Below are 25,364 nucleotides of genomic sequence, written 5' to 3'. Positions count from 1 at the left end.
TCGTGCTTTATTATTGCTATAAATAATTCATGTAAGCTGGATAATAAAATGTTATGGTGATATGGTAACCAGATAAAAAAAAATGTCATTGTGTGTACATGTTTCCAAAATGAATGATGTTATAAAAAAACTGATATACAACAGTAAACTAATTCTACTTATGCACTCACCCTACATTATAAAGCCTTATATGTGTTATTTACAATCGCTCTCGTCCCTTTGTAGCCCTCGACGTTTAGTCCGTAAGTCAAAAAACGTTTAGCAACCCTTAGCCAAATAGGGTAGATAAATAAGCTTTACTATTTTGTTCATCTTAGCGTTCATGAATATTTCAACTACAATTTAAAACCACTAGTGCAATGTGGACAATTTAGTTCTCGAAAGTGGGTGCTAAATAGCGCGCTGGCTTTGAAGTAGCAATTTCCTTTTTCCCTTATTATCTAGAGTGCTTCTAAATTTGGTTGTTTAGCAGTTTATCTACGAGGTGATTGCGCTCGTTAAGATTGTGTTGTTTTCGTATCTGATATATGCAATTTTCAATGGTAAGGTTAAAAAGATCGTATCGTTGTGCAGCTTTTTTCCAGAGAAAAAACTAAAACAAAAACAAAAACAAAACAAAACAAAATTTAAGATACTTTTCAGATTTGATGAATTTTCCTGGGGTTCAATCGCGGGGGTTTTTGTGGTCTTAGACGTTCTTTGGGATATCATGCAATGCTCCCTTAAAATTTTCCAAGCATAAGCAAACCACGGAGAGCCCTTCATTCTCGAAGAACCTTAAACGCCAGTTTTGCTCATCAAGACTATTCCAATTTCACATATTGTTTTTTTTCCTCTCTTTCTTTTTATCGTATTCCGCGTTTGAAAATATGACAAATCCAGAAGGCAGCGCCTCACGATATTTTCCATCGTTCCCGTAGGCTCTTTGTTCAGATTTCGATGAGCTTCATTCTTACTAGGAGCTTATATCAAGAACATTTGAGGAATGTGGGAAGTCTTATATTTTCTATTATCGATGTTCACAATGAGAAAATACATTGTTTCACTTGGTGGTAAAAGATACATTGCGTTAAATGAAATAAAACACGTAATAAGTGCCTCAAGTACTATTGCATTTAAAGTAACTTTTATGGTAAGCACTGTTTTTTTTTTTTTTTTTTTTTTTTTTTATCTTTTATTGGAAGGGGTCAAAACGTCTGGAAAGATAAGGAAAGCTTACCACCTTTGAGCACAGAAGGGATCGAGGCAAAGTTCTTGTTAATGGCTTTTATTTTTAAACAAAATTCGCATAAGAACAAAAGACATCACTTTAATTTTTATTTTATGGTATATATATATATATATATATATATAAGCTGATCTCTAAAAGTTTTACTATATGATAGCTTTGTATTCGTGCAGAAATGGATATTTTTGATTGAAGGTGTCTATTGGTCATCGAGTTTGGACTGTGCTGATAAATCTGTTGAAATAATAATAACAATATTAATATTAATAACAATAAAAATAATAATGAAAATATTAATAGCAATAAAAATAATAATGAAAATATTAATAGCAATAAAAATAATAATGAAAATATTAATAACAATAAAAATAATAATGATAATATTAATAACAGTAAAAATAATAATGATAATATTAATAACAAAAATAACAATGATAATATTAATAACAATTAAAATCATAATGATAATATTAATAACAATAAAAATCACATCGATCTAAATCTACTGACTTTGTCGTGAGACAACAAACAAATTTATATTATCAGCTGAGGACTTTCCTTTATAATTTACCTCGACTTTTGAAATACGTTATCCCCATCTCCGCCGGCGTCTCAGCCCACTAGGACGGGATTTCGTGCGCTTCGCCTCGGTCTGCTTTGCCCGCCTTCTGTTCGAACGTCCCCTATTTTTGCGCCATTTAGGGTCTGATGATCTCTCCTCATCTTCATCATCAGTGTAACCTTCTGGTCGGTTTTTATCGAAGTAACCATCTTCAGTATTCTGATCAAAGTCACTTTAATTGAGATGAACATTGTTAGCTTTTCTAAATCAACATCTTTAGCTGCTGAACTTGTTTTAATTGCATAATAATAAAAACCCCCGGATCATATAAAGCCTGATTATTTTAAAGTTCACTCCATGGTCGAGACATCTGGTATGGAGAGACGCCCAGTTCTAAACGCCACCATTGTATGTTATTTTATATAATACAGTACCAAAAATAACCTTATGGATTGGAGACAATTATTGAGTGCCCCACAGTAAATAAATAGGTTCATAAGGGTAATTTTTCTCATGCTAGTAAAATCAAACTTCTTCTGGGCCAAAGGGGCTTTACAATTTTATAGTGGAGTTTATATGGTTTTTCTTCTCTGTGCTTAATTCGTGGCAATAAAGGATACGATATCTACAATTTTAAACTTAGTACCTTAACGATTCTCTCCAGACCGCTGTCTTCTCTTCTTTTCTATAATCAGTCCTACTCAATGCCAAGGAGATAACAAGAACCGATCCAAAAACAGCGATAAGGAGAAACCTGTTCATGGCGAAGTCCTCAGTGCCTCTGACTCGTTCGCCGGGTTTGTAGTGCATTTTATATCCTTTGATAGCAAATACAAGTGAGTGATTTCCATATTGCATGGTCGTGTTCTAAGCCTTATTTATCAACAGATAAAGGGCTCGATCAGTCTTGTTCATCAATATTTCAGTTTGGTAAGTAAGCCTGCGTGATACTGTTGTAACCTGATGAAACCAGCTGAGAAGACGATATAACGCAAAACATTTCTGCAGCTGCACTATGATCATTTATACAATTTACTCGCCTCTTGAAACTTATCAGTTTATTGGGAAAAGAAAAAGAGGAGAATAACACTTCTAGATAGGCATTTTAATTCAATGTTTGTTCAATGTTCTAGCTAAGAAAGCTAGCTAAGCCAAGCTACTTCAAAGGCCCCAGGATGAAAACGATCTTTAGTCAATGACGTATGTATCTGAAGTGTTTTTTCTCCTATTAGGTTCCGTTTATGTAAGCTCGTATGAGATCATTTTACTGATAGATTTACGCAGCTGAAAAGAGAATACTCTCTTATCTTTTTAATCTTTTTAATTACCCTCTTATCTTATTAATTGCTGTCTCGTCTTTGTTCTATTAGGCGTTCAAAACACTTCTTGCAATTGGTACTCTTGATTTTGATGCGGAAATATATTGCCTTGGTCATTCATTGATCTCGGCGTAAAGGAGAAGTGTTCGAAATTTCTTAACTCGTATGGCGCAAGAACGATGAAAGGGTTGAATTAGTATATTTTTCCTAAAATTTGCAGTGTTATTATGACAATTCACTCCCTGATAGTGTTAGATAGCGTTTGACTTTAAACAAATGCAGAAAATTGTTTTGCCTTTTTATCACTGTTTAAGTGATTCTAATTTCTTTAAGCAATTTATATTCATGCACTGAATAGGACGACTGGATTTTTTTACAGGTCCTGATACACTTGCAATAGTAGGGAATGTTTCGGTAACCACGATATTCCAGTAAACTTATAGTAATCACATCCTGGTGATAAACTTTATCATGGAACAACCAAATGAAGGAGTCTGTAGATAAGAGTGCACTTTTTAAGAGTGGCTAACAATATCCGGGCTACATTTTCTTCTCGAAAGTCAAAACAGAGGGTGACTTTGAACAATTGCAGCAAACGTTTTCGCCTGCTTATCACCATTTAAGTGTTTATCATTGTTTTTTTTTTTTTAAGCTTAGTTCAGTCGTCTTTCCACTCATGTGCCGAAACTAATTGATGAATTAAGTCCGGAAAAAGAGCGACGTCTGAGTCAGTTCTAATTCGGTTCTATAGCTTTAATTAAGTGCGGCAAATATCGTCAAGTTCGACAAGGTCTGTCGGATTATTCGACAATGGAGAGGCAGCTGATTCAAACTGTAGAAAATCTCTCTCGTTTTTAAATTTCAAATAGTAATTTTTCTCTTCCTCTCCCCCCTTTGCATTCTTTTTGTATTCACGCGCGGTACGCGTGATTTCACAAATTAGCCAATCACGTCAAAGAACTCTAACCTTGACAATGGAAAAACTGACGTGGACATTTTTCGTGTACTTTTATTTTTTTTTCGCGGGGTTTTATATAGTTGTTTTTTGTAAGCTTTTGTTCGCATAAATTTGTCTCTTTTTTATTGGAATTTTGAGAAGTTTTGGAGTTTTCATTTTAGCCAAATCTTGTGGTTTGTTTAACAAGTTTATGCATATTTTCTACGGAGTTCGGAGTCTAGTCTCTTTTTCTTAAATGGATTTTATACACAGACGTCGCTCTTCTCATGTACTGAACTAAATGCATATGCTTCACATAAATCACATTAATCATGTTCTATCCACAAATCTCCAGTTTGGAGTAAGAATGATGCGCGAACAAGATGGCGGGGAGAGAAAAAGGCATGTGTTCGTCTTGGTTTGAAGACGCAACACAAACGTGTTTGACATGCAAGTTCCGGATGCCATGTTCAGTGTTTGAAAATAACGAAGATGTCCCTGGTTGGAGAGCAGAGGCTTCAGTGGCGTATTGCAAGGCGTGCTTTCACGAAAAGATGAAGAGACAATTGGAAGTAACCGGAACCATAAGTGAAAGATTCAGTGGGAATCAGGGAAACGTTTATCATTCTGCGAAACGACGAGAACGGATGAACTCTATCGGTAGCCATAGATTGCTTACGTGAGATTATTATAAGCCCAACCAAGTAGAACAAAAGACTCATCCACCTTCTTCGTAATGCAACATACCTGAGAGCACCTTCTGAAGACATCCTCCTACGCTGATTTCTCTGAGAAAGCGCTCTAATGAAAGCTATCCTTTATTTCAAACTCACCAACTAAAAAGTTGAATTTTTGCGCGAAAATTGTTATCAGACCCAGTCTCCTGCGTTTCTTATATTAGGTGCGACACACGATACGCCTTTTGAATTAGCTGTCGTCCCAATGAGGCTCCATAGTCGAACCTGAATGAATTGGGATCGGCACGTCTGAAACAAGCCTTGGCAATTGTATTCATCTACTTAATAGGACTACGAGATTTTTACTTTCTTTATAGATCGTGATACACCTGCAATGCTCGGGGATATTTCGGCAACCACGATATCCAGTGAACTTAAATAATTGCGGTCAAGCGATAAACTTAATCATGGAAAAATCAAATGAAGGTGTCTGCAGATATGAGTGCATTTATAAAGAGTGGCTGACAATATCAAGGCCACATTTTCCCTCCGAAAGTGTTAAATAGAGGATTACTTTGAACAAATACAGCAAAATTTTTCGCCTGTTCACGATCACTATTAAAGTGTTTATAATTTTCTTTTTAGCAACTTATATATATACACTTAATAGGACTGCTGCTGCTTAAGCCCGGTAATATTTCGGCCACCACGATGTTCCAGTGAACTTAAAATAATTGCTTATCCTGGCGATAAATTTTATCATGGAGCAATCGAATGAAGGAGTCGGTAGCTATGTTTGCACTTTTTAAAGAGTGGCTTACATTTTCACGGCCACATTTGTTTTGTGTTTTGGCACATATATCCTTCCGGGTATTTCTGATTTCATGACTTCAAATTCAAATTTTGACGCTAGTCAGGAGCGGACGAGGACTGACATCCTGATGAATGAGCTTCTCTTTCCGGCTTCGGTGCAAATGCTCTGGGCTTTAATAACATTAGCCCATCCACTTAAATGTACCATCCCTAATAATAAGCCGGAAACAAATTCCTCCAAAATTCATTGACCTTGGCCTATTAATCAAGCTTTTTGTCAAAATAAAATCTACTTTGTCCCCCATCTATGTTGATTATGTTCTGTTTTGACGGGTAAAATGATAACGTAAATGATGACGTATTTCACGTTCGATCAAACAACACGATGAACCGCGTCTCCTATGTTCAAGCTATTGACTCTACGATATGACCATCACTGCTCATTTTTGTTGCCCATCGAATCTTATCCACGCAACATTCTATTTCCTCACCATAATATTGAGCACGAGAAAAAGGGTAAATTTCAAATGAAATTATTTTCTTAATGCGAATATGCATACACCGCGTATATTGATTCAGAAATATGTTTATTTGTGACAACCGCCTCTTCAAATAGAAAGATATTTTATTTTCAGCCAAAATATCACGCTATTTCTATTTTAACACTGCTTCAATATGTATCGTAGGTTTTTTGTTGAGCAGTTATTGATATGAGGAAAAACCTTTTGCCGCCACGTTGAACATAGAGGATCTGTTGAAATGAATGACATATTCTTTTTCGCGCAAAAAATCTGCGTATAGCTCGCTGGCCAGCTGGGAAGTTTGGTTCCTAGTCTTCCTTAGTTTGCAGACGCCCAATACAGAACGCCTGAGGTATTTTCTGCTGCTGTCTGTGGTTGTTATGCTTTATTAAATATGTTTCCCTGTTGATCCGTGCATTTTGTGAGTATGATATATATTATATATATATTATAAATATTATGAGAGGAAAAAACGACGCAACTACATTTCCCGACAAGCCTGTTTCGTGAATCGCTTCACTCTTCAGGGGTTTAAAACCCCTGAATTGAACCATTAAACCCCTGAAGAGTGAAGCGATTCACGAAACAGGCTTGTCGGGAAATGTAGTTGCGTCGTTTTTTTTCTCTCATAATATTTATTCTGCTCTGCTTCAACGTATTGAGCACTGTTCCACGCGAAAATCGACTTGCAGACTTCCTCTATATATTTATATATATATATATATATATATATATATATATATACAGTATGTCATGTATTCTTAGACTCTTAACAACTGATGTAACTTAAGATATGTCTTAGGACGAATAAAGATTGATTGATTGATTGATTGAAACATTTCTTTTAACATTCATGTGGAAATTTCAGATGAGATTGCAGTAAATATGTTGTTTGATCGGTCACTATCTTCCACGAGGTGTCTTTTAGACATCTCACCAGAATAGAGATGACATGTCTGTCGAAAATGAGATTTGTAGTACAGTAATACAAATATGAATAACAGAAATAAGCAAATGAGGTCTCTTGAAATTTGAATTCTGTTCCGCCGTCTCCTTTGCCACGGCTGTTTCGCGGTGGAAATTTAGTTCGCGCATGCGGTCTACAGGAAAGATCGAGTTAATTATTATTTCTCTGGTTAATACAAAATTATGTATTTGCATAAATCTAGCGTCCATGGCAACCCCTTGGGCTAACATATAGTTTAGCCAATGAAATCTTGCTGCATATTTAATGTATGCGGTCGAAATTTAGCATGGCGGATGCTTACACATGAAAGAGGCATTTGCCGTCGAAAATTTGAGTAAAATCGGTCAAATTTTGCCTGTGTTCGACGAAAACACGTTGCTATGGTGGAGTCTAACAAGCACACCCTATTAAATCAACTGAAAACTTTGATTTCAATTTGGAAAAGGCTCGAATTTTTTCCAGCAAAGCAAGAGTCAAAAGAGAAGACTTGAAACCTTACTGAACAACCGACAGAGGTAAGTGTTTTAATCCGAATTGTTTAAGACTCCATTCGAGGCACTTTTAATATGTTAAGATCGGCCGTTATGCGACTCCATTTTGAATCTCGGAGGTACTGAATTTCAAGTGAAACAGTCTGTAAACGACTGGAAAGGTTTAGTTTTGGTTCCAAAGATTGTAGTAACACTTTTATTCGTCTAAATTAGAAGTTGAGCAAATAAATTACACTATATTTACACACATAGTACTCGTTGTTAGTCATCGAACCGATACATTGCTATTGAAAAGGAAAGAGTTTTACTCGTTCGCTTTTCGTTTTAAATTTCTTTCTTTAGGTTTGGGAGCTTTCCCTGCTAGTTCCGGACTCGTGGCAATGTGATGGTTGACAAGGATTTGACGCAATCTCGTGTCCTTTTTCTTCACATGGTCAAAATGCTGGGACTGGGTATTGAATTCAGAGTGTATTCCTTCAATCCCTTGTTCACCGTAGAATCCAAGGCCCATGTGCCATTGTCGAAGAAAAGGGCAAACATGTTCTTCTAGCATATGCAGCTTTGGTGTGATTGTCATGTCTGGAAATTTTTCTCTAAGGAACTGAAGAAAATCTGTGATGTCTTCCTCTGCAACAAGAAAACAAGGTGGACTTAAGACATGATCTTATTACTGTATTCATGTTTTTCCATGAAAGTCAGGTTTTTTCTTTCAGTTACCTAGCTTATCAATCTTGCCATCATTGAGATAGTCTGCACTGTCATAGACAAAGTGGCAAGCAGCAAATAACCTAAAAACTTGTTCAAATTTCACGCTAATTTCTCTTGCTTGAGAAAGGAGGGAAGGACACAGCTCCTCTGTTTTTGTCAGCACAGCACTGCATAGTTTGATGATGTTGTCTTCCTACCAAAAAAACAAATGCAACAATTCAATGAAATTTTGTGACTCAACAAATTCCTACTCTAAGGGTAGAATTTGTGTTACCTTGCAGCAAGTGTGTACATGGTTACCAATGAATGATTTTCCATGATAAGCTTGTCTCTCAACATTCATTTTCTTGAGAACCTCATCCAAATGAACCGATAGTGGTCCATTGGCTTTCTCAAAGGCAGCCAATTCCATTTGTTCATCTGCAAGCTTTTCCTATAATATTGAGATAATACTATTTAAATCTGGGTTATTTGACTTACTGCTTAGTTGCTATAATTTGATAATTTGAGCCATTTTAATATTACAAATAAAATCATAACTTCTTTAACTAAAAAATTCAGATGGGTTTGAAACATGTAAAATGGATTTGGAGGATTGTACAGCTATGATACTGGAAAGCACCAATATATTATTTTTACCTCCTCCTTTGCATTTCCAAGGAGTTTGTCTATCTCCTCCTGTAGTAGTGTAAAGTAGGCAGGCATGATATCAACATTAGCATGCAGACTTTGTAAATTCAGCAACTCCTGTAAATAATTGGCTTTTTCATTAAATTGTTGTGCTTGTCTGGTATGTAGTTGGGCAGCTCTGAATGCCTGGATTTTCTCATCATTCTCTTCACTGTCTCCTGCTAGCACCATTTGAATTTTTTTGTCCAGCTCAAAGCACTGGTTCTCTAGTTCGTCAAACAGTTTCTTAAACACACCCAAGCTAATGTGAAGTCCAGGAACACAAACCTGAAATAGACAACCATTTAGTTAGGTGGCCTGTAAGTCCCTCTTCAAAGCAATAAAATAAACTCTTGTATCTTACTTTGTCCAATTCAATGTCCAGCAGTTTCTCGTGAATCACATTGTGATAAAACTTCTGTCGACTTGTAACAGAGCCATCTGCTACAAACTTATCATAATCCTCTTGAATGTTTTCAAGACTTCGTTTTTCAGCATGCCCACGTTTATGGCAAGAGACTTGCATTACTTCATTATTTATCTTGCACCAAAGACATGGATATTTGCCTGCAAATACAATTCTTATGGTGGAAACCTGTTTCACAGAAATAGTTATGTAGAGTAGAGGCTACATTTATATTCTTTTATTGAATTGCTAAATCATAATTATTTGTATATGTGAATTATTGTCTGGATCGTACCTGAGGCACCAGCTATTCCAAATAGCTTGCATAGGAACTCATAGTCACCAAACAGGAAAACCACTTTCTTTTTACCTCTAGAAATGGGCAAAACAAAAATAAAAATTTAATTAATATTATGCTATTTCAAGTCTCTATTCTCCTGACTAACTAAAAGTGTGGTAAATTTGTTTTCACTTACGCCCAGGTTGCTTCTTTCAAGGTGTTTACTTGTTCTTTATATTTCATTAAGGCTGTCTTTAAATTAGCCCAACTATCTTTTGCATGGAACATGGCAAAGACCACTGTGTTGGTTTTAGAATTTGGATGCCTCAGGTTAGCAATCTGGAAGGCCATTTTAAATGACCCACCACCAGCATCTCCTCCAAGTTTTATGTGGACTTCATTTTCTGGGATTGCATTGTTCCATGTCAGCCTTCCATTCCTAAAATGATAACCAACTATAATTAGACTATAATTCACAGCAATAGGCAACAGCTAACTTTGTTTAATTTCAATCATTAATCTAGTGATTGCATTTACTTTTTTAACTATTTCTTTATATCATACTTTTCATTTTCATTCAGATGAAGATGTATGAATTGGTTCAGGTCTGTAACATAACCAAACTCTGCTTCCCTGACCTCTGGATGGCATCCTGGTTTTTTTAATTCAAATGGGACCATTTCACAAACCAAGTTGGCCAGGTCAGTGATGGACTGAACTTGCTTTCGTTGACTTCTTTCACTTTCTGAGGATAGTCCCCATTGATCAAACCATCTGTAGAGACATAATAGTTATCATAATTTTGTAAGCAGATTGAGGGTATTCAGGCAGTTGGCAAATTTGAATACAAACTCAAAACAGTTACTGTTACTGACATCTAATGTCTTTGGAAAATCTTTGGGGTTTTTAATGATTTTTTTTGTTCATGTTTCTCTTACCTCCTAAGCTTTCTAACTTTGTACCATGTCTCACCAAGGTCTGCTTTCATTGCCAGGATGTCACCTCTTGGAATGGTGATTTTAAATTCCTTTCCCAAGGCCTCCTTCAGCAGTGCCTCCCTCTCCAGTCTGCCCATTGCACGCAGTTCATCTTTCAATTGGGTACCAGCTGCACCACCACTGACAGCTGTCCTGGTCTCTGCTACTACCTTTGATCTATTTCTAGCAGTTTTCCTTGTTACCTCATCAGTTGTTTTCCTTGCCCTGGTCCTTTTCACTAATTCTAAGGGCTGAAAATGAATTGTTATCTTTTGTTTTGAAAATGAATGTCTTAATTTTTAACTTAAAAAAATATTTTATTACCTGGCCACCTGTTTTGAGGAGAATGGTTGCCCCATCCTGAGACTGTGAAAGGAACTGTCTAATGATGAACAATCCAACTTCCTCCTTTAGGGATGTATAAGCTTCCTTTGGGCTGGTTAGTAGTTGATCAACTGTCAGTTGTTGTCTGCAGGTTGTATTTGTATCAGTGGTGGTTGTAGGTTCTGCTTGTACTGATGGTACATTTACCGGTGCTGGTCCCTTTTCCTCTGCTGCAGGTATGGGTTTCACTGGCACAAGGAGGGATGGTGTCACTGGAACTGATCTTTGTGAAGGGGTCAAGATGTGTGTGGGTGCTGTTGTAGGGCTTTGAATGCAACATTCTTGATGCTGAGGTAGTTGATGAAGTTTTACTGTGTGTTTACAGGTAGGACATCGAAAATCTAACTCTGAAAGTATGGTGCGAAGAACAAAAGGGGCTGGCTCAATGAACTCATTAGGATTTACAATGACAGTTCGGCACATTGGGCAAAGGGATCCACACATTTCGAAAGAAAATGATAAGCAACTAGCACAAAATATGTGTGGAGTTTGACATTTTGTCTGGACTGGTTGATCAAGTACCTCTTTGCAAATTGGGCACATATACTCATGCTTGATGTTTTCAACAAACTGTTCTGGGTAAAGAGGTTCTGATCCTCTAAAGCTTTGTAGATTCTTTACCTCCTCAGAGAATGAGAGTGAGGCTGGGTCAGGTTGGAAGCTTAAAGTGCCAGACATTCCTTCCACCATTTCCACTTGTTGCTTGGGTTCAGCTGAGTCCTCTCTGGGTTTTATTCCAGGTTTAGTCTTCTTCTTCCTACCAGGTTTCTGTTGATCCTTAAAGAAACTGCAGATCTTACAGTTTCCAGTGCGTTTGTGTGGAGGCCACACATTGATTGCAAGGCGTGTGCCTCCTCTTAAAGCAAGCTTGTAACACTTGTGGCAGAACTTAGGAGGGCACATGTCAAGGTCATCTTTACGAACTTTGACACCAAAGGCTGTGAAAATAATCTCCGTCTTATCAGCGCAAAGAAAACTGTTCTCATACTTATCTTTTGCCTTCTTCAATCGCTCTCCACAAATTCGGCAAATTTTTTCCAATATTTGTTGATGTTCAGAGAGACCAAAGTTAGCCATCTGAATGCACTAATCGAACCGAGTTGTAAACTAAACTTGGATAAAGCAACGCAGTTCTAAGTTGACTCAAGATATGTTCCGAAGTTCCTTTTACCGGCCTTTTATTGCTTCAGAAGGGTACACCCTTAGGGTTTGTACCTTGTTTCAGGAAGGGGTGTCTATTTATCTCTCTCGATGGGCTCTTTAGGGGTGCGGGAATATTTGCATTCTTGTGTTATTGCGTGTAGTTCATTCCATTTGAAGGGGGAGGGAATATTCGCCAAAAACCATGTTAATCATGGCCAAGAAAAACGATTTAACTATCAGATCAAAGCACAAATGGTAACATATAATTGTAAGGTTTATTATCCGTGATCATGATTGAAATGTTGACCGAAAGAAACGTCTTGTCCGTGCTTTCACTATTTCACGTAGCTCCCCGTGACAGATCGATGACATACACTTTTCGGGAAGGAAATCACACGCACGTAGTTCGACTTTCTTGCACGTAACAGAAGGCCGTGGACATTTTATCAGTTTGTCATACATCGTGTATTCTTTGTTTAGCCCATGGGTAAGCATGAGATCATTCAGAGGATAAATTCGCGTAGTTTAGGGGCATTAGTTCGAGGTCAAAGGGGAGATGGACGCCATATTTAGTATTTCGGTGGTGATGTGTAATCGCAGATTACACCGCTCAAAACAATTCGGATTAAAACGTCATGGTAAAGAAACTGATGGCAAAGGAGAGACGTAAAGCCTGAGTTGTTCCTTTATTGAAAGAAAAATTCGAATCAATCAGAATCTTGCCTGAAAATAAGAAGACCTCAGAAAGGCGATAAGTCATCTCGCGTCAAAACAAGATGCCATTAAGCCGTCGCATAGTAAACTATCCCGCACACGCAATCTTCCCAAGGAGAACATTAACCAGGGAAGCAAAATACAATGTCTGCGCATAAGGTAGCTATTTCCTTGGGCTTTGCGCATATACTTTTTGCGACCTAGTTATCATTGGGCTCTTTCTTGTTGAGCCGTTAAACGTACGTTTTCAGCGGTTTCAAATTGAAAATGTCAATCTGACATGCGCGAACTAAATTTCCACTGGCGGGCGTTTTGAAACAGCCGTGAATTTGCATATCAACAAGGCCGCCACGAGAAAGCTAACAAGAAAAATTATTGTCCCACTCCTCTCTCGGTCACATCAGTTTGTTTTGGTTTTGTTAAGACCAATCATATCAAAGGTAATGTATAGACAAAACTGTCCATGGCCCGGACTGCTAACGATAGTCCTGAAGAGCGTGAATTAGAGGGGAGGGGTGAGGACCGAAGGATAGGTAAACCCAGTGAAAATGTTTGGCCATTAAACTCTTGGTGTTTTCTACGTTAATAGCAAGGATTGATTTTATCGTCGAGGCACGCACCTGCTAACTTTCGTCTATGATGGTGGGAGTTCAGAGGTAAAATTACTAAAACGCATTGAATACTGACACACGTTCAACATTACAAGACACGGTCTTCGATCAAAATGATGACTGAGACTTTTTTAGGACACCACGCCATTTTATATAGCGATTCATGTATTTCCTTCGTTTTTGGTAGTTTGCATGTTTGTTTCCTTGATTATTAATGCGGTTGGAAAAGTCCTGATGTATATTTCACCAAATTACGTCTCAGCAGCCATTTTTTCCCTCAAGTGTTGTGTTCCAGGCGCAGAGGGATTAGTTCTTATGGGGTAGCATTCCAAAAATGTAGATAAAAAATAAAAAAGGATGCTCTAGTAAATGGTAGTCTAGCGATGCTTGTAGGTGAATTTTCAAAACTTGACGATATTTTTGCCGAGTGCTGACTTGCTAGAAGTCATTTCAAAAACTAAAGCTGGGAAAGATAACGAAACTTTAAGCCAGGTGGGAGGCTTTTGATGTTTGTGTTAACCAATAGTGTTTAACCTGAAGTTTCCGATAAGAACAGATGGGAGACTTTAATTATCCTAGCATTTGCATAACGCAGTTATCGTTTAGAGAAACAGTTGTTAAATATTTAGTTCATTATGATCAAAGTTATAATCTTACGTATACAAGCGCACGAATATTTTCTGCATTTTGACACTTGAAAAACTTGCCAGTAAATTTACCTTTGTTTCGGTAAAAACAATGCTTAACACCTAGTGCTGAGAGTCCTAGCTCCCACTGGTCTGTTACAAATAAACAAGTGGGAGTTCAGAGGTGTAATATAGAAAAAAACTAAGAACACTGGACCTAAGTCCAGCAATACGAGACACGGTCTTCGGCAGAGTTGTCGTTTGGAACATTTTCAGGAATCCAAGTCACTTCAATTGGAAATGAAGCAAGATGCAAGGTACGAAATAATTGCCAAAACGTCCATAAGAAATAAAATTTAACGATCATAATATATATATATATATATATATATATATATATATATATATATGTATATGTATGTATGTATGTATGTATGAATGTATGTGTATAAATTTGCAACTTTGACAATATAGATGCCGTGAATTTTTCATTAATCAAAAAGTCTGCTGAGCATCTGTTCTTGGCTCGTTATAAATAAACATATGATGAGTATTGTGCGTACAATAACAATCGTCGACTCAGAGATATGTACTCTTTCGTACCTCTGAAAATAATTGGAAAAGATATCGGGAAAAAGCGTATGTCAGCGATAATTTACAAATTGCGTAACGAGGACTGCTACAGAAACTAAAACATATCCCTGACTAAGACTTGGTAGGATGCAGAGTGGGTATTTATCTCGGAAAATTTATATTGCCTCGCTATTATATTTTATTCTCGGTAAGTATAATCTTCTTCTTTCAACTTTTAAGTGTTGCCATGAAAAGGGAAAGGTAGACGAAACTTGTCGGTCTGACTTTTTACTTTTTCAGGTTTTTTTTATTTATTTTTTTCATTTTTATCATGTATTATTTTCAGTTTTAGTCCTGTCGTGTCATGTTACCCGAAGCCAAATAAAACAGAAAAGAAAATATATCCAGATGGCCATTGATCAGCGCCCTGACAATAAAACTAGAATTACACTTCATTTTGTATGATAATCTCTAAAAACACGCTTTCACAAAAATAAATGAAAAACTGAAAATAAACATAGTAAAGGTATCCGAAAAATCTAGCCGTGGTATCTGGTTTGATGCTTCCAAAAAAAGACATCCATGATAAAAGGGTAGTGGGTTTTGAATAATAATCATAAAAAATAAATTCATAATGATTTCTCCTGGAGGAGTTTATTGCAGTACTTAAATGCGAAATTTCCTTTGGAATATGTTTACTCAGGAGCCCATGGTTCAATACCTAATCCGGCTAATCCGGCTAATCCGGCTAAGCCCGGTGAAGGAAATGTTCACGCTCCCAAAAAACGAGGTAGGCAGAGCACTGATGTTCTGGTTTTTTGTTTTTTTTTTGTTTTTTTTTTGTTTTTTGTTTTTGTTTTTTTTTTGTTGTTAGTTAATTTTTATTCCTTGGGCCCAAGGGAAGACACAGCTAACCCCGAATCAGAATTTGACATTTTTTTCCCTTTATAATATTTTTCATTTGTTCTCGAGATTATTCTGAAAGTACTGCAAAAGCTTTGAGTTACAAATACTTTTAAACTACGACGTTAAACACTAAAAGCGTGACGTCACAATTGTGTTTACATACTTTCATCTAAGCTAGTCAGTTGACCAATCAGAACGTGCATACCATCACAATTAGTTAATAATTTAAAATCTCCTTTGTTTACATGTATCAAGTAAATTGTAACCAACACACTAGCCGTGGAGGGTGCTGACGTATGATATCTTGAACAAAAAGTGATTTATCGTTTCAAACGTAGCAAAAAAAGGGGAAAATTGGGCTGACAGTTGAGTAGCATCGTAATGAAAAAGACGAAATCATCAATGTATTTAAGGCTCCATCATATAAATTTGATCGTGAAATATGACACTATATTAGGTTGGAGCCTGAACATGCTTGAGTGCAAGTATCGGAAGTATTGTAGCCGTTCACTCTAAGAGACTATCGTTTTTTTGCATTTTTATTTTATCATCATTATTTTGTGTGAAAATTTGATGCACATGTCATCGAATCATTTTGCTGTTTTGGCACTTGAATGTAGAAACGACCTCCTCTCGTTTTTACGAGACTAACTAGACTTTTTTAATTATGAGACTTAATCCAAAAAAAAAATTTATACATGCTCACGCAGCAAGATTTTAATTGAACAGTTTTCCAATGGCACTCTTTGAATATGCAATTGCTTATTTGCCATCTCGTAGGTGTTAGTGCGATCCAACGCACGCTCAGCAAATAATTTCTAAAACGTATGCGCATGATTGCTGCAGGTAGTTCCGCTCTACAAGTTTTTGCTTGTTTGGCTCTTTGTTTGTTTGTTTGTTTTTTTTTTGATGTTTTGGTGTGATTTACTATTAGTTTTTCATTTCTATATTTGCAACTGGTTCTTGGTGCCAAAACCATCTTCATTACCGGTTTTATCATTATCAGGATTATTACCGGCAACCCAGTCGTCAATGGTATCATCGACAGCAAGGTTATTGTTAAAGCCATCGTTATCATCAGTATCAACCGCAGCAGCATTTATTTTGTATGATAATCTCTAAAAACACGCTTTCACAAAAATAAATGAAAAACTGAAAATAAACACGGAGAAGGTATCCGAAAAATCTAGCCGTGATATCTGGTTTGATGCTTCCAAAGAAAGACAGCCATGATGAAAGGGTAATGGGTTTTGAATAATAATGATAAGGAATAAAGTGATTTGCTATGGAGTTTCGTGTAAGTTCGTTAAAGGAAATCGTCACGCTCCCTATAAAAAAGATAGGCAGGGCACTAAAGTTCTATTTTACTTTTTGGTTTTTGTGTTTTGTTTTATTTTTTTTTTTAGTTAAGTTTTATTCCCTGGGCCCAGGGGAAGACATAAATAACCCTGAATCAGAATTTGACATTTTTTCCCCTCTATAATATTTTTTATTTATTCTCGTTACTAGAGCTAAGGTGCCTTAGAATGGTTTTATGTTAAAAACGGTCCTTTTTTACACGGATTTCCAGCCCTGAGAAAATCCTCAATAGCTCAAGTAATAATCACTTGAGCTATTGATAATCAGTGACAATCATTGACTAATCACCATCGCTATCATCAGTATCAACCACAGCAACATTACCACCAACATCTCCTTTCTTGACAGTGTCAGCAACAGCAAGGTCATCACCAACATCTTCGTCATCAATAATATTTACAGTAGAAACGTTGTTCCCAAAACCATCTTCATCACTGGAATTATCATTACCAGGATTATTGCCGACAACTCAGTCATCAATGGTATTATCGACAGCACGGTTCTTTGTAAAACCATCGTTATCATCAGTATCAACCGCAGCAGCATTACCACCAACATTTCCTTTCTTGACAGTGTCAGCAACAGCAAGGTCATCACCAACATCTTCGTCATCAATAATATTAACAATAGAAACGTTGTTCCCAAAACCATCTTCATCACCGGTATTATCATTATCAGGATTATTACCAACAACTCAGTCATCAATGGTATTATCGACAGCACTGTTCTTGCTAAAACCATCGTTATCATCAGTATCAACCGCAGCAGCATTACCACCAACATTTCCTTTCTTGACAGTGTCAGCAACAGCAAGGTCATCACCAACATCTTCGTCATCAATAATAATTACAGTAGGAAAGTTGTTCCCATCTTCATCACCGGTATTATCATTACCAGGAATATTACCAACAACTCAATCGTCAATGGTATTATCGACAGCAAGGTTGTTGTTAAAACCATCGTTATCATCAGTATCAACCGCAGCAACATTACTACCAACATCTCCTTACTCAACAGTGTCAGCAACAGCAAGGTCGTCATCAACATCTTCGTCATCAATTATATTTCCAATAGAAATTCTGTCAACGAAACCGTCTTCATTAATAGTACCATCATTAACGTTATTTTCAATAAGATCCCCACCGTCAAACATCTCAGTAGAGAGATCATCAACACCGCCCTCATCAGTACTAAAGTCTGTACCATTACCATCACCAACATTGACATTTTCTTTAGCTCCATTATCGACATCTTCTTCTAAATCACAGTTGAAAGAAATTCAGAAGCTGGTGATATACATTATATTTTTTCTTATTTATATATCGTAATATTTTTAATTTTTCATGAAATTTGTGGTTTATATACCTAACCACCGTTTTCTTTATCTCAGGCAAATGATTCTGTTTCAAAACTCAGTGGCCTAATTGTCACCAGCAATAATTCCTTGCTGGTAGGTGATTTCAATAATAAAGTATAAAAGCCATTTATTCTAGATGTTTAACGAAATGCAACTGCCGGCTTCGAATCGATTTGTAAGTATTATAAAATATATATATGTTGTAGGTGAATAAATATCCGCACGGCGACGGAAACTCTTTTGCCTATGGTTACAGAGTAATTGGTGTTTTAAGTATGCCGGACCGGTTGGGGATTTTTTTTACTCTGAGAGGACCAATGTTTTTTTTTCGGTTTTTTTTTTTTTTTTTTTTTTTTTCAGGGATGGAAATTCCTGAAACATGGTATAACTTTTTCTGTAATTATTGCCTTTGAGTGCCTTGGTCAGTGAAAAAAGACATAAATACAATGCATTTTATGTACTTACAGGAGGCTGCTAATGTGTTTGGAAACTTCACCGTTAAATACCTGAACATCACCCATGGAAAAGACCAGCCTGGAGTAGACGAATTCAGAACGGAATCTATCTTTAGGGTGGCAGTTGCCTTCGAGAAGTTTGCTCTTAGCTATGGCAAGTACCATCTTAGTGGAACGCGACGTTCAGTAAGGATCGATCTCCGAAATATGTGTGAGTATGACCAGAAAGAGGGACTGAATAACGGAATGACGGACCAGTCCACTAACTGAATGGCTGAGACAGACTGACCTTCATTCTGACTTTCAGGGAGATTGAATGATTAACTGATTTATTGACGGACAATGCAACTTGACTGAATTAATTTAGTTTGTTGCTTTTATAATTCTGAATATCAATGTTATATTTACATTGAATATTTCCCTTTCTTTTGTAAGTCCTCGCTATTCAAAATGGTTACAGACAAAATGCAAGTGACTTCTATCTAGAGGAGCAAGAATGGCAAGCCTCTATCAACATTTCCTCAAGAAATTTTCGAGACAATGGTTTGTATACACCGCAGCTATCTTCCAACATTTAATACTCCTTGGTTCTTTGACTCGTCAGTATCTTATTGAAATGCAACTTGAAACACGATAAACAACTCATGGCAACTTTATACCATCTTCGATAGAACGCAATCATTTTAAATTTGAGTTAACTGACATCTAAGCTAAATGGTGTTTGCTTTGCTCCCTTTTAGGATCAGTGATAGTAGGATGTGTGTACAAGGATCTACATGATTTACTCCAAGCAAAGTCTGACAAAATATGGTACGTAAACGGCTTAAATATCTAACATTATATAGCTGCTGGTGCATTTGAGAATATTCAAGGATTCATTCGGTTTTTTTACCCAGTCAGAGACTAGTTTTATCTAACCGATCAATCAAAGGACGTTTAGTCTTGAATAATATACCCTCCGTCCGTCTTATTAAAAAGCCCATCGATGAAAAATTGAAATAGTGGAACGTGCAGTGATAAGTAGACCCCACCATAAAAAGTACATTTAGCCTTACAGATCATGTTTCCTGTCCCGCTGAGACGGACAAGCAAGAGTGAGCGAAGTAAGGAAAACGATTAGTATTACTGCTTATTACTTGAACGTCAAACTTGAGGTAAAAAGAACCATTATAGGCGTTATGACTTTAGCGAAGTTTCAGAATCCCTGTTAGAGCTTCGCCGAATTTGTATATGTCTAGAATATTTTAGAAATCTTAATTCGGAAACTGACATTTATGCTACTAGCTCGTCATTGCCCACGCAATGAATAGAAAAGTGACCGTTGTTTTTTACCTTTTGATTGATGTCTCATATAGAATAATTTGATTATTTAGCCACGTGCAAACTAGGATTATCATGGCAGCTATGGATCCCAAACCTGTAAAGCTACAAGAAAATGTAACTTTGACGTTCAAGAACCTGAAGGTATTAACGAAAGCAAAGTTATATTCAGTCGGTTCAGTTTAGATCAGTTTCAATTTCAATGAGTTTAGGTTTAGTTGATGAATCATTTAATAAAAAAGAGATTAAACTTGAATCAACTTTCAGAATGATCCAAGAGAGAAGCATTGCACATTCTGGAGTGGCCTCAGCGAAAGGTAAAATAGGAAAACAACCGACATCACCGTCACAAACAATATCCTTGCTTTTTTCTGAATTGGTTGAATTTCGAATCGCAAGGAATATTTAATATCATTGATCACACGATCACACGTTCGTGTAACGGTCCAACTGGTAGGGGCGGTCTTGAAAGGAAGTCGACAGACTGTAATTGTTGATAATAAATAACGTCTCCTCAACCAGAGTAGACGTCTGACCGATAAGTTTTTACAAGGTATCAGTGAAGGGACTGTACCTTGACTGACAATCAAGGTATCAATGAAGGGACTGTGCTTTGATTTCACCCCAAAGTACCCTTGTTTCTGGGTGGTGAACTCAAAACCCATCAAAGCCAAAAGCCAAGCGAGACGTTGAAAAGACACAAATAAGCCATTTCAAGAGCAATCAAATTGATGCTGCTTACCGGCTCTGAATCTAATCTTCGATATCCAACCGGCTTAAGTGAATAATTCCAGTAAGTAGAATAAAAACTATATAGGATTTCATCTTATTAGTTGCCTATTACTTTAAGTATTTAATGGTTTAATTATCTCATTCTATTTTTTAGTCAAGACGGATTTTCGAAAGATGGATGTCATGTAGTTACATCCCTAAGCAACACAGAAGAAACAGTCTGCAGCTGCAATCATTTGACTCATTTTGCTGTCTTAGTCGATTATAGTGGTGCCAGTGTGGTATTACGTTTTTCAATATTGCTTTAAGCATTGCTCATATGTTCGCTAAGTAGATAAAGATGTTATTCCCTCTGTTTCTGATTTGTTACACAGCTGTCTCAGAAGTACGAAGATACTCTGGAGATTATCACCTACATAGGATTAAGCCTTTCCATCATCGGAATGATTCCAACCATAATCATGTATTCCTTGTTCACGTGAGTAATCAATGTTAAGTTTCTTGTGCCTTTGATTGGTTGATACTAAAAAACAAATATATAGAAATCACCGTGGTATATTTTTCTTAAATTAGAGATGTTCATGAACCTCTCACTCAAATACGACTGAGTCTCGTCGCATCAATCGCAGCTGGTCAAATAAGTTTTCTCGCTGGAATGCACGCCTTGGATAACCCAGTGAGTAATTTCTACTCACATTCATAATAATTAATCTCATCATAAACATTATCACGCATTTTTTAAAGTTTTTTGGTATCTATTTCGAATCTGATATTTATTTAACGAAATTAATAATAAAATTTTTAAAATTTATGATAAAAGTAAAAAAGAGAAGAGCAAGAAAATTTTTTTTTCCTTTTTTGCAGGCCATTTGCATCACAGTAGCAGTTCTTACGCAGTATTTCGTGATGGCCGCTTTCTGCTGGATGCTAGTGGAAGGAATATACTTTTACTTGTTGATTGTGAAAGTTTACAACATCAGCAATAGGTTGATAGTGTATCACGTCATGGCATGGGGTATTCTCCTTTAATCTATAATGAGATTTATTATTGTTAGCGCTGATCTACCGTATTTTGAATCGGTTTATTGCTGATATAATTTGACGCCAAATTTCACCAACCCCCTCTCTTTGTGTGTGAAGGTTTTCCCATCATTATGGTCAGCACTTCTCTCAGCATTGCGATTGGAAAAGGAGGGATTCAAAGCTACACCAGCGATAAATAGTAAGAAACAAAGTTTACGTCAATTTTACCTCCGCTTTTGCTTCCTCTCCATGATTGGATTGGTTTATCTCTGTTTTGGGTTTCCTTTTTAAAAAGAAATACCCTTAGATTTGTTTGTCGTTTTGCTCAAATCTGCCATTTCGCGTTTTTTGCTGACTTGTTCATTTCCTCTTTCGTTCTTTCTCTTACACTCCTTTTCAGCCTTCAAATATCATCATCTCTTTCATTCTTTTTTTTTTATTTTAAGGCAGCAAAGCGCACTATTTGTCTTCATCCCTCCCTGATGTTTGTTTGTCTTTCCCTTTTGTTTTATTATGTCGCCATTTTAGTTGTTCTCAATTACGAGCTTTGGTTTTATTTTCATTTGATTTGATTCGAGATTTTTTGCCAGTTTCTTGTTCCCTTAGCTTTTTCTTTCCTATTTTCTTCCTTTTAAGTTGTTGGTTGCCGTCAACGTATGACTTGATCTGGATATTTGTTACATTTCTGACGGCAACTGGAGTTGTAAGCTATGATCAGATTTTGCAAGTTAATATCAAAGCTATAACTTTATAATAAGATACTTGACATATAAGACATGCACGTTCCTTCATTGTCGTTTTCCTTTTCTTTTCTTTATATTTATTTATTGATCTATTTATTTTTTTGTTTTGGGTTGATTTTTTAGCTTAACAGTTTTATACTCGCACGTATCACAAGGAAGTTGACCACACTGCCGCAAACAAGAGCCAACAAGATTCTGCGAGTTCGGTTAGATTGAGCTTTATATTATTTCTTTTTTTTAATGTTTCGAAAGGATTTTAGTTGGGCGACTTTCCACTTGAATAGCTGTTGACTTATCTTGCAGACATATTTGCCGATAACTTGATGAAAATTAGCATATAGATATGTCAAATATTAAATGACAAGTGAGGTGTGGTTTAAGGGTTGATATTAGCTATAGCAGGATTAAAGTTGAAGAAGGAGAGTATAGTAAACTCCCTATTAATTTTCTGATCGAGTCTTATTTTCTATTCTCTTGCCTAGTTTGATAATGATGGGCAAGCCAAAAATTAAAGTGGAAAAGTGAGAAATATGCACCATGTTAAATGGGGTCACTACCCTTTCCCCGCTCCGGCAGCGGCACTTGCATATGTATCCCATAATTTCAACATCATCTTGTAGACGACCTGACAGGCTATCTATGTAAGTTAAAAACTTTTCGAAAAAGCGTAAAGTAAGGCTTCACGGTCCCCCCCGCCTTCTCGTAACAAAGTTGAGGTAAGGTTGTGCCTGTACGTCCGAGGGTTGAGAGGGCTCATTTACATGATTTTCTGTTTGGTTATAACGATGAGAGCTAAAGTCATCTGAAAGCTGGAATTTTCTATCATTTGTCCTCTTTTAGACTTGGCATCAAAGTATGTGTTCTGATGATTCCCTTTCTTGGCATCACTTGGTTGTTTCAATGCCGTAGCGTGGGGAGGGGCCGGGGGGGCCCGGGCCCCCCCAATAATTTGGCAAACTCAAAAAAATATATATTGAACACAAGAGTAGAACAGTAAAAATGAAGGTTAGGCCCCCCCAATAATTTTAACCCTGCTACGGCACTGTGTTTGGTCTCCTGTCACCTCTACACAAGGCTTTCGCCTACATCTTTACCATTCTCAACTCTACTCAGGTTTGCTGTAAATTTCCTTTAGCTTTGCTAATAAAAGTTAGAGACTTGAATACTCTCAACAAACGAAATAATTCCATCTATCAGTCAATCAATGTAGCAATCAGACCGTCAATCTTTAGTCAGTCCTTCCGCCTACCCATCTATCAGTCATTCCTTCAGTTTTTTAATTTTTTAATTTTTTTTTATCATTTTAATAGCCATTTTGCCGTTTAGCCAATCAATCCCTAGTCAATCCCTCAACCATCTGTTTTTCTCCCTTCATAAACTTACAAGTTATTTTCTGCTGAGTTAATAACTGCTCTGTTCCGCAAAGATCTCTTTACTTGTCATGATATTGTGTTTTTTAAAAAAAATGACTTATTATCCATAATTATATTTGTATTGTAGGGTGTCCTGATTTTCATCTTGCACTGGAAACGTATGAGAAATAGCGAGGTAAGATCAAAACTAAAAAAAAGATATCATAACATTGAGCAAATCATTACGGATTGTGGCCCACCTGGATAAGCGGATTTTAGAACTCAGCAACTGATTAATGTAAACCTTATGTTTATTAACAGGTTAGGGAGCGATTGGAGGGCAAAATTAAAACAGAGACGATTGGTCAGACTAAAGCTCGAATGAAAGCTCGAACGAACGCTGTTTTCCCATCTCCGAACGACAGAAACGCCCAACCAAAGAATGTAAAGATAAATCCAACTGATGGTGGTGCAGTGTGGGCCATTAAATTGCACCCCATCCAGCAAATATGAGTTAAAATAGGAATATCATTAAGTAATGGATTCAATAGGCGACGGGTAAAAGCCAATTGTTATGTATTATGATTTTTTTAGGCCACGATAATTCTTTAGTCGCAACTGATTGGTTTCCATTGTCCTCCTGCTTGGTTGGATTGTTTTTGTAAATTAGAGAAAAAGAAAATAAGTCTTTCATGGAGAGGTAGAGGCTGGTGACGTTTATTTATCAGAGTAATTAAGTGATCCGGCCTATCGCAATCTTAAGCTGAAGTAAGTTAGAGAATTAGGTCTGAGTCGATACAACAATTAACCACTCGGCAATTCATCATCATTTAATTAGCTAAATATGTGAAAGCTAGGTACTTTAATTATATATAAATCGCAGCGAGATGCTAGATTACGTACATTTTGGGATAAACTTGTAGACATTATTATACAGTGCAAGACTCCAATAAGCTTTGAAAAGGTTATACTGTTTTCCATAGACAGGAAAATAAAAAAAAAATAAAAAAAGAAAGAGACTAGGATTAGGCAAAGGAGGATTATGTAGGATTCGAATAATATGCTTTTAAAAGGAGACTACCCAGATGCATTAATGCGAAATAAAATTATTCCTGGTTCCCAATCCTTGACATCAAAAAGAGTTATTGCATGGCTAAAGTTACGTTGGGAAGAACAGTGAAAGGAGGGTACTAAATAATGGGAGCTGTTTCTCTAAGATACCATGCAACCGGGATGGGCAGAACTCTATAGGTCAGGCGTTGCTAGAAACGTTTGCTTATAAGACAAGGCGGCGAGAACGACGGAAAAAGCCCCTTTTTTGTATGCATTCCAAGTCATCTATTTCTTATTGAGGTGACAAGGTTTGAAAAACTGGAACAGCACATTCATTAGTTTACCTTATCCAGCTGGTGTTGAACCTTACTAGGTAGGCCTTAAGACATTGGTGCATATTGTTTACCCGGAGAAATACGGTTGAGTAGAACCTTTCTTTACCACCATTCGAGAATGGA

General features: G+C 36.7%; 2 protein-coding genes and 1 long non-coding RNA gene across 7 annotated transcripts; 1 reads left to right on the top strand and 2 right to left on the bottom strand.

The window, feature by feature from the left end:
* Positions 1-1,257: 1,257 nt before the first annotated feature.
* Positions 1,258-2,579, bottom strand: LOC131796315 (uncharacterized). Its single transcript, XR_010719018.1, has 3 exons — positions 2,437-2,579; positions 1,800-2,022; positions 1,258-1,462 (listed from the first exon to the last, which is right to left on the bottom strand). It is a non-coding gene; the product is annotated as an uncharacterized lncRNA (long non-coding RNA).
* Positions 2,580-7,306: 4,727 nt separating this feature from the next.
* LOC131772260 (uncharacterized) lies at positions 7,307-11,686 on the bottom strand. The gene is made up of 10 exons (XM_066172878.1): positions 10,770-11,686; positions 10,517-10,645; positions 10,143-10,352; positions 9,775-10,017; positions 9,658-9,670; positions 9,257-9,520; positions 8,863-9,180; positions 8,474-8,656; positions 8,233-8,416; positions 7,307-8,142 (listed from the first exon to the last, which is right to left on the bottom strand). Exons 1-10 carry the CDS (start codon positions 11,627-11,629, stop codon positions 7,820-7,822), a joined length of 2,727 nt encoding a protein of 908 aa, XP_066028975.1. The 5' UTR covers positions 11,630-11,686; the 3' UTR covers positions 7,307-7,819.
* On the top strand, positions 11,553-24,947 carry LOC131796305 (adhesion G protein-coupled receptor L4-like). Of its 5 annotated transcripts, XM_066173290.1 has the most exons (20): positions 11,553-14,350; positions 15,310-15,396; positions 17,220-18,160; positions 18,262-18,321; positions 18,696-18,894; positions 19,119-19,226; positions 19,424-19,493; positions 20,057-20,147; positions 20,271-20,320; positions 20,890-21,016; positions 21,110-21,213; positions 21,309-21,411; positions 21,600-21,750; positions 21,876-21,957; positions 22,395-22,461; positions 22,625-22,707; positions 23,342-23,399; positions 23,552-23,614; positions 24,002-24,049; positions 24,175-24,947. In XM_066173290.1, exons 1-20 carry the CDS (start codon positions 14,344-14,346, stop codon positions 24,364-24,366), a joined length of 2,691 nt encoding a protein of 896 aa, XP_066029387.1. In that variant the 5' UTR covers positions 11,553-14,343; the 3' UTR covers positions 24,367-24,947. The 5 variants fall into 5 exon arrangements, 2 of the variants coding, with proteins under 2 accessions (XP_066029387.1, XP_066029388.1); XR_010718952.1 differs by lacking the exons at positions 23,342-23,399; positions 23,552-23,614 and adding an exon at positions 22,984-23,142 and having other exon boundaries at positions 11,553-14,814; positions 24,175-24,267; XR_010718953.1 differs by lacking the exons at positions 22,395-22,461; positions 23,342-23,399; positions 23,552-23,614 and adding an exon at positions 22,984-23,142 and having other exon boundaries at positions 11,553-14,814; positions 24,175-24,267.
* The last annotated feature ends 417 nt before the right edge of the window (positions 24,948-25,364 follow it).

This window comes from Pocillopora verrucosa, chromosome 10, assembly GCF_036669915.1.
Source record: "Pocillopora verrucosa isolate sample1 chromosome 10, ASM3666991v2, whole genome shotgun sequence".
Taxonomy (NCBI): domain Eukaryota; kingdom Metazoa; phylum Cnidaria; class Anthozoa; order Scleractinia; family Pocilloporidae; genus Pocillopora; species Pocillopora verrucosa.
This window is presented reverse-complemented; position numbering and strand designations above follow the sequence as displayed.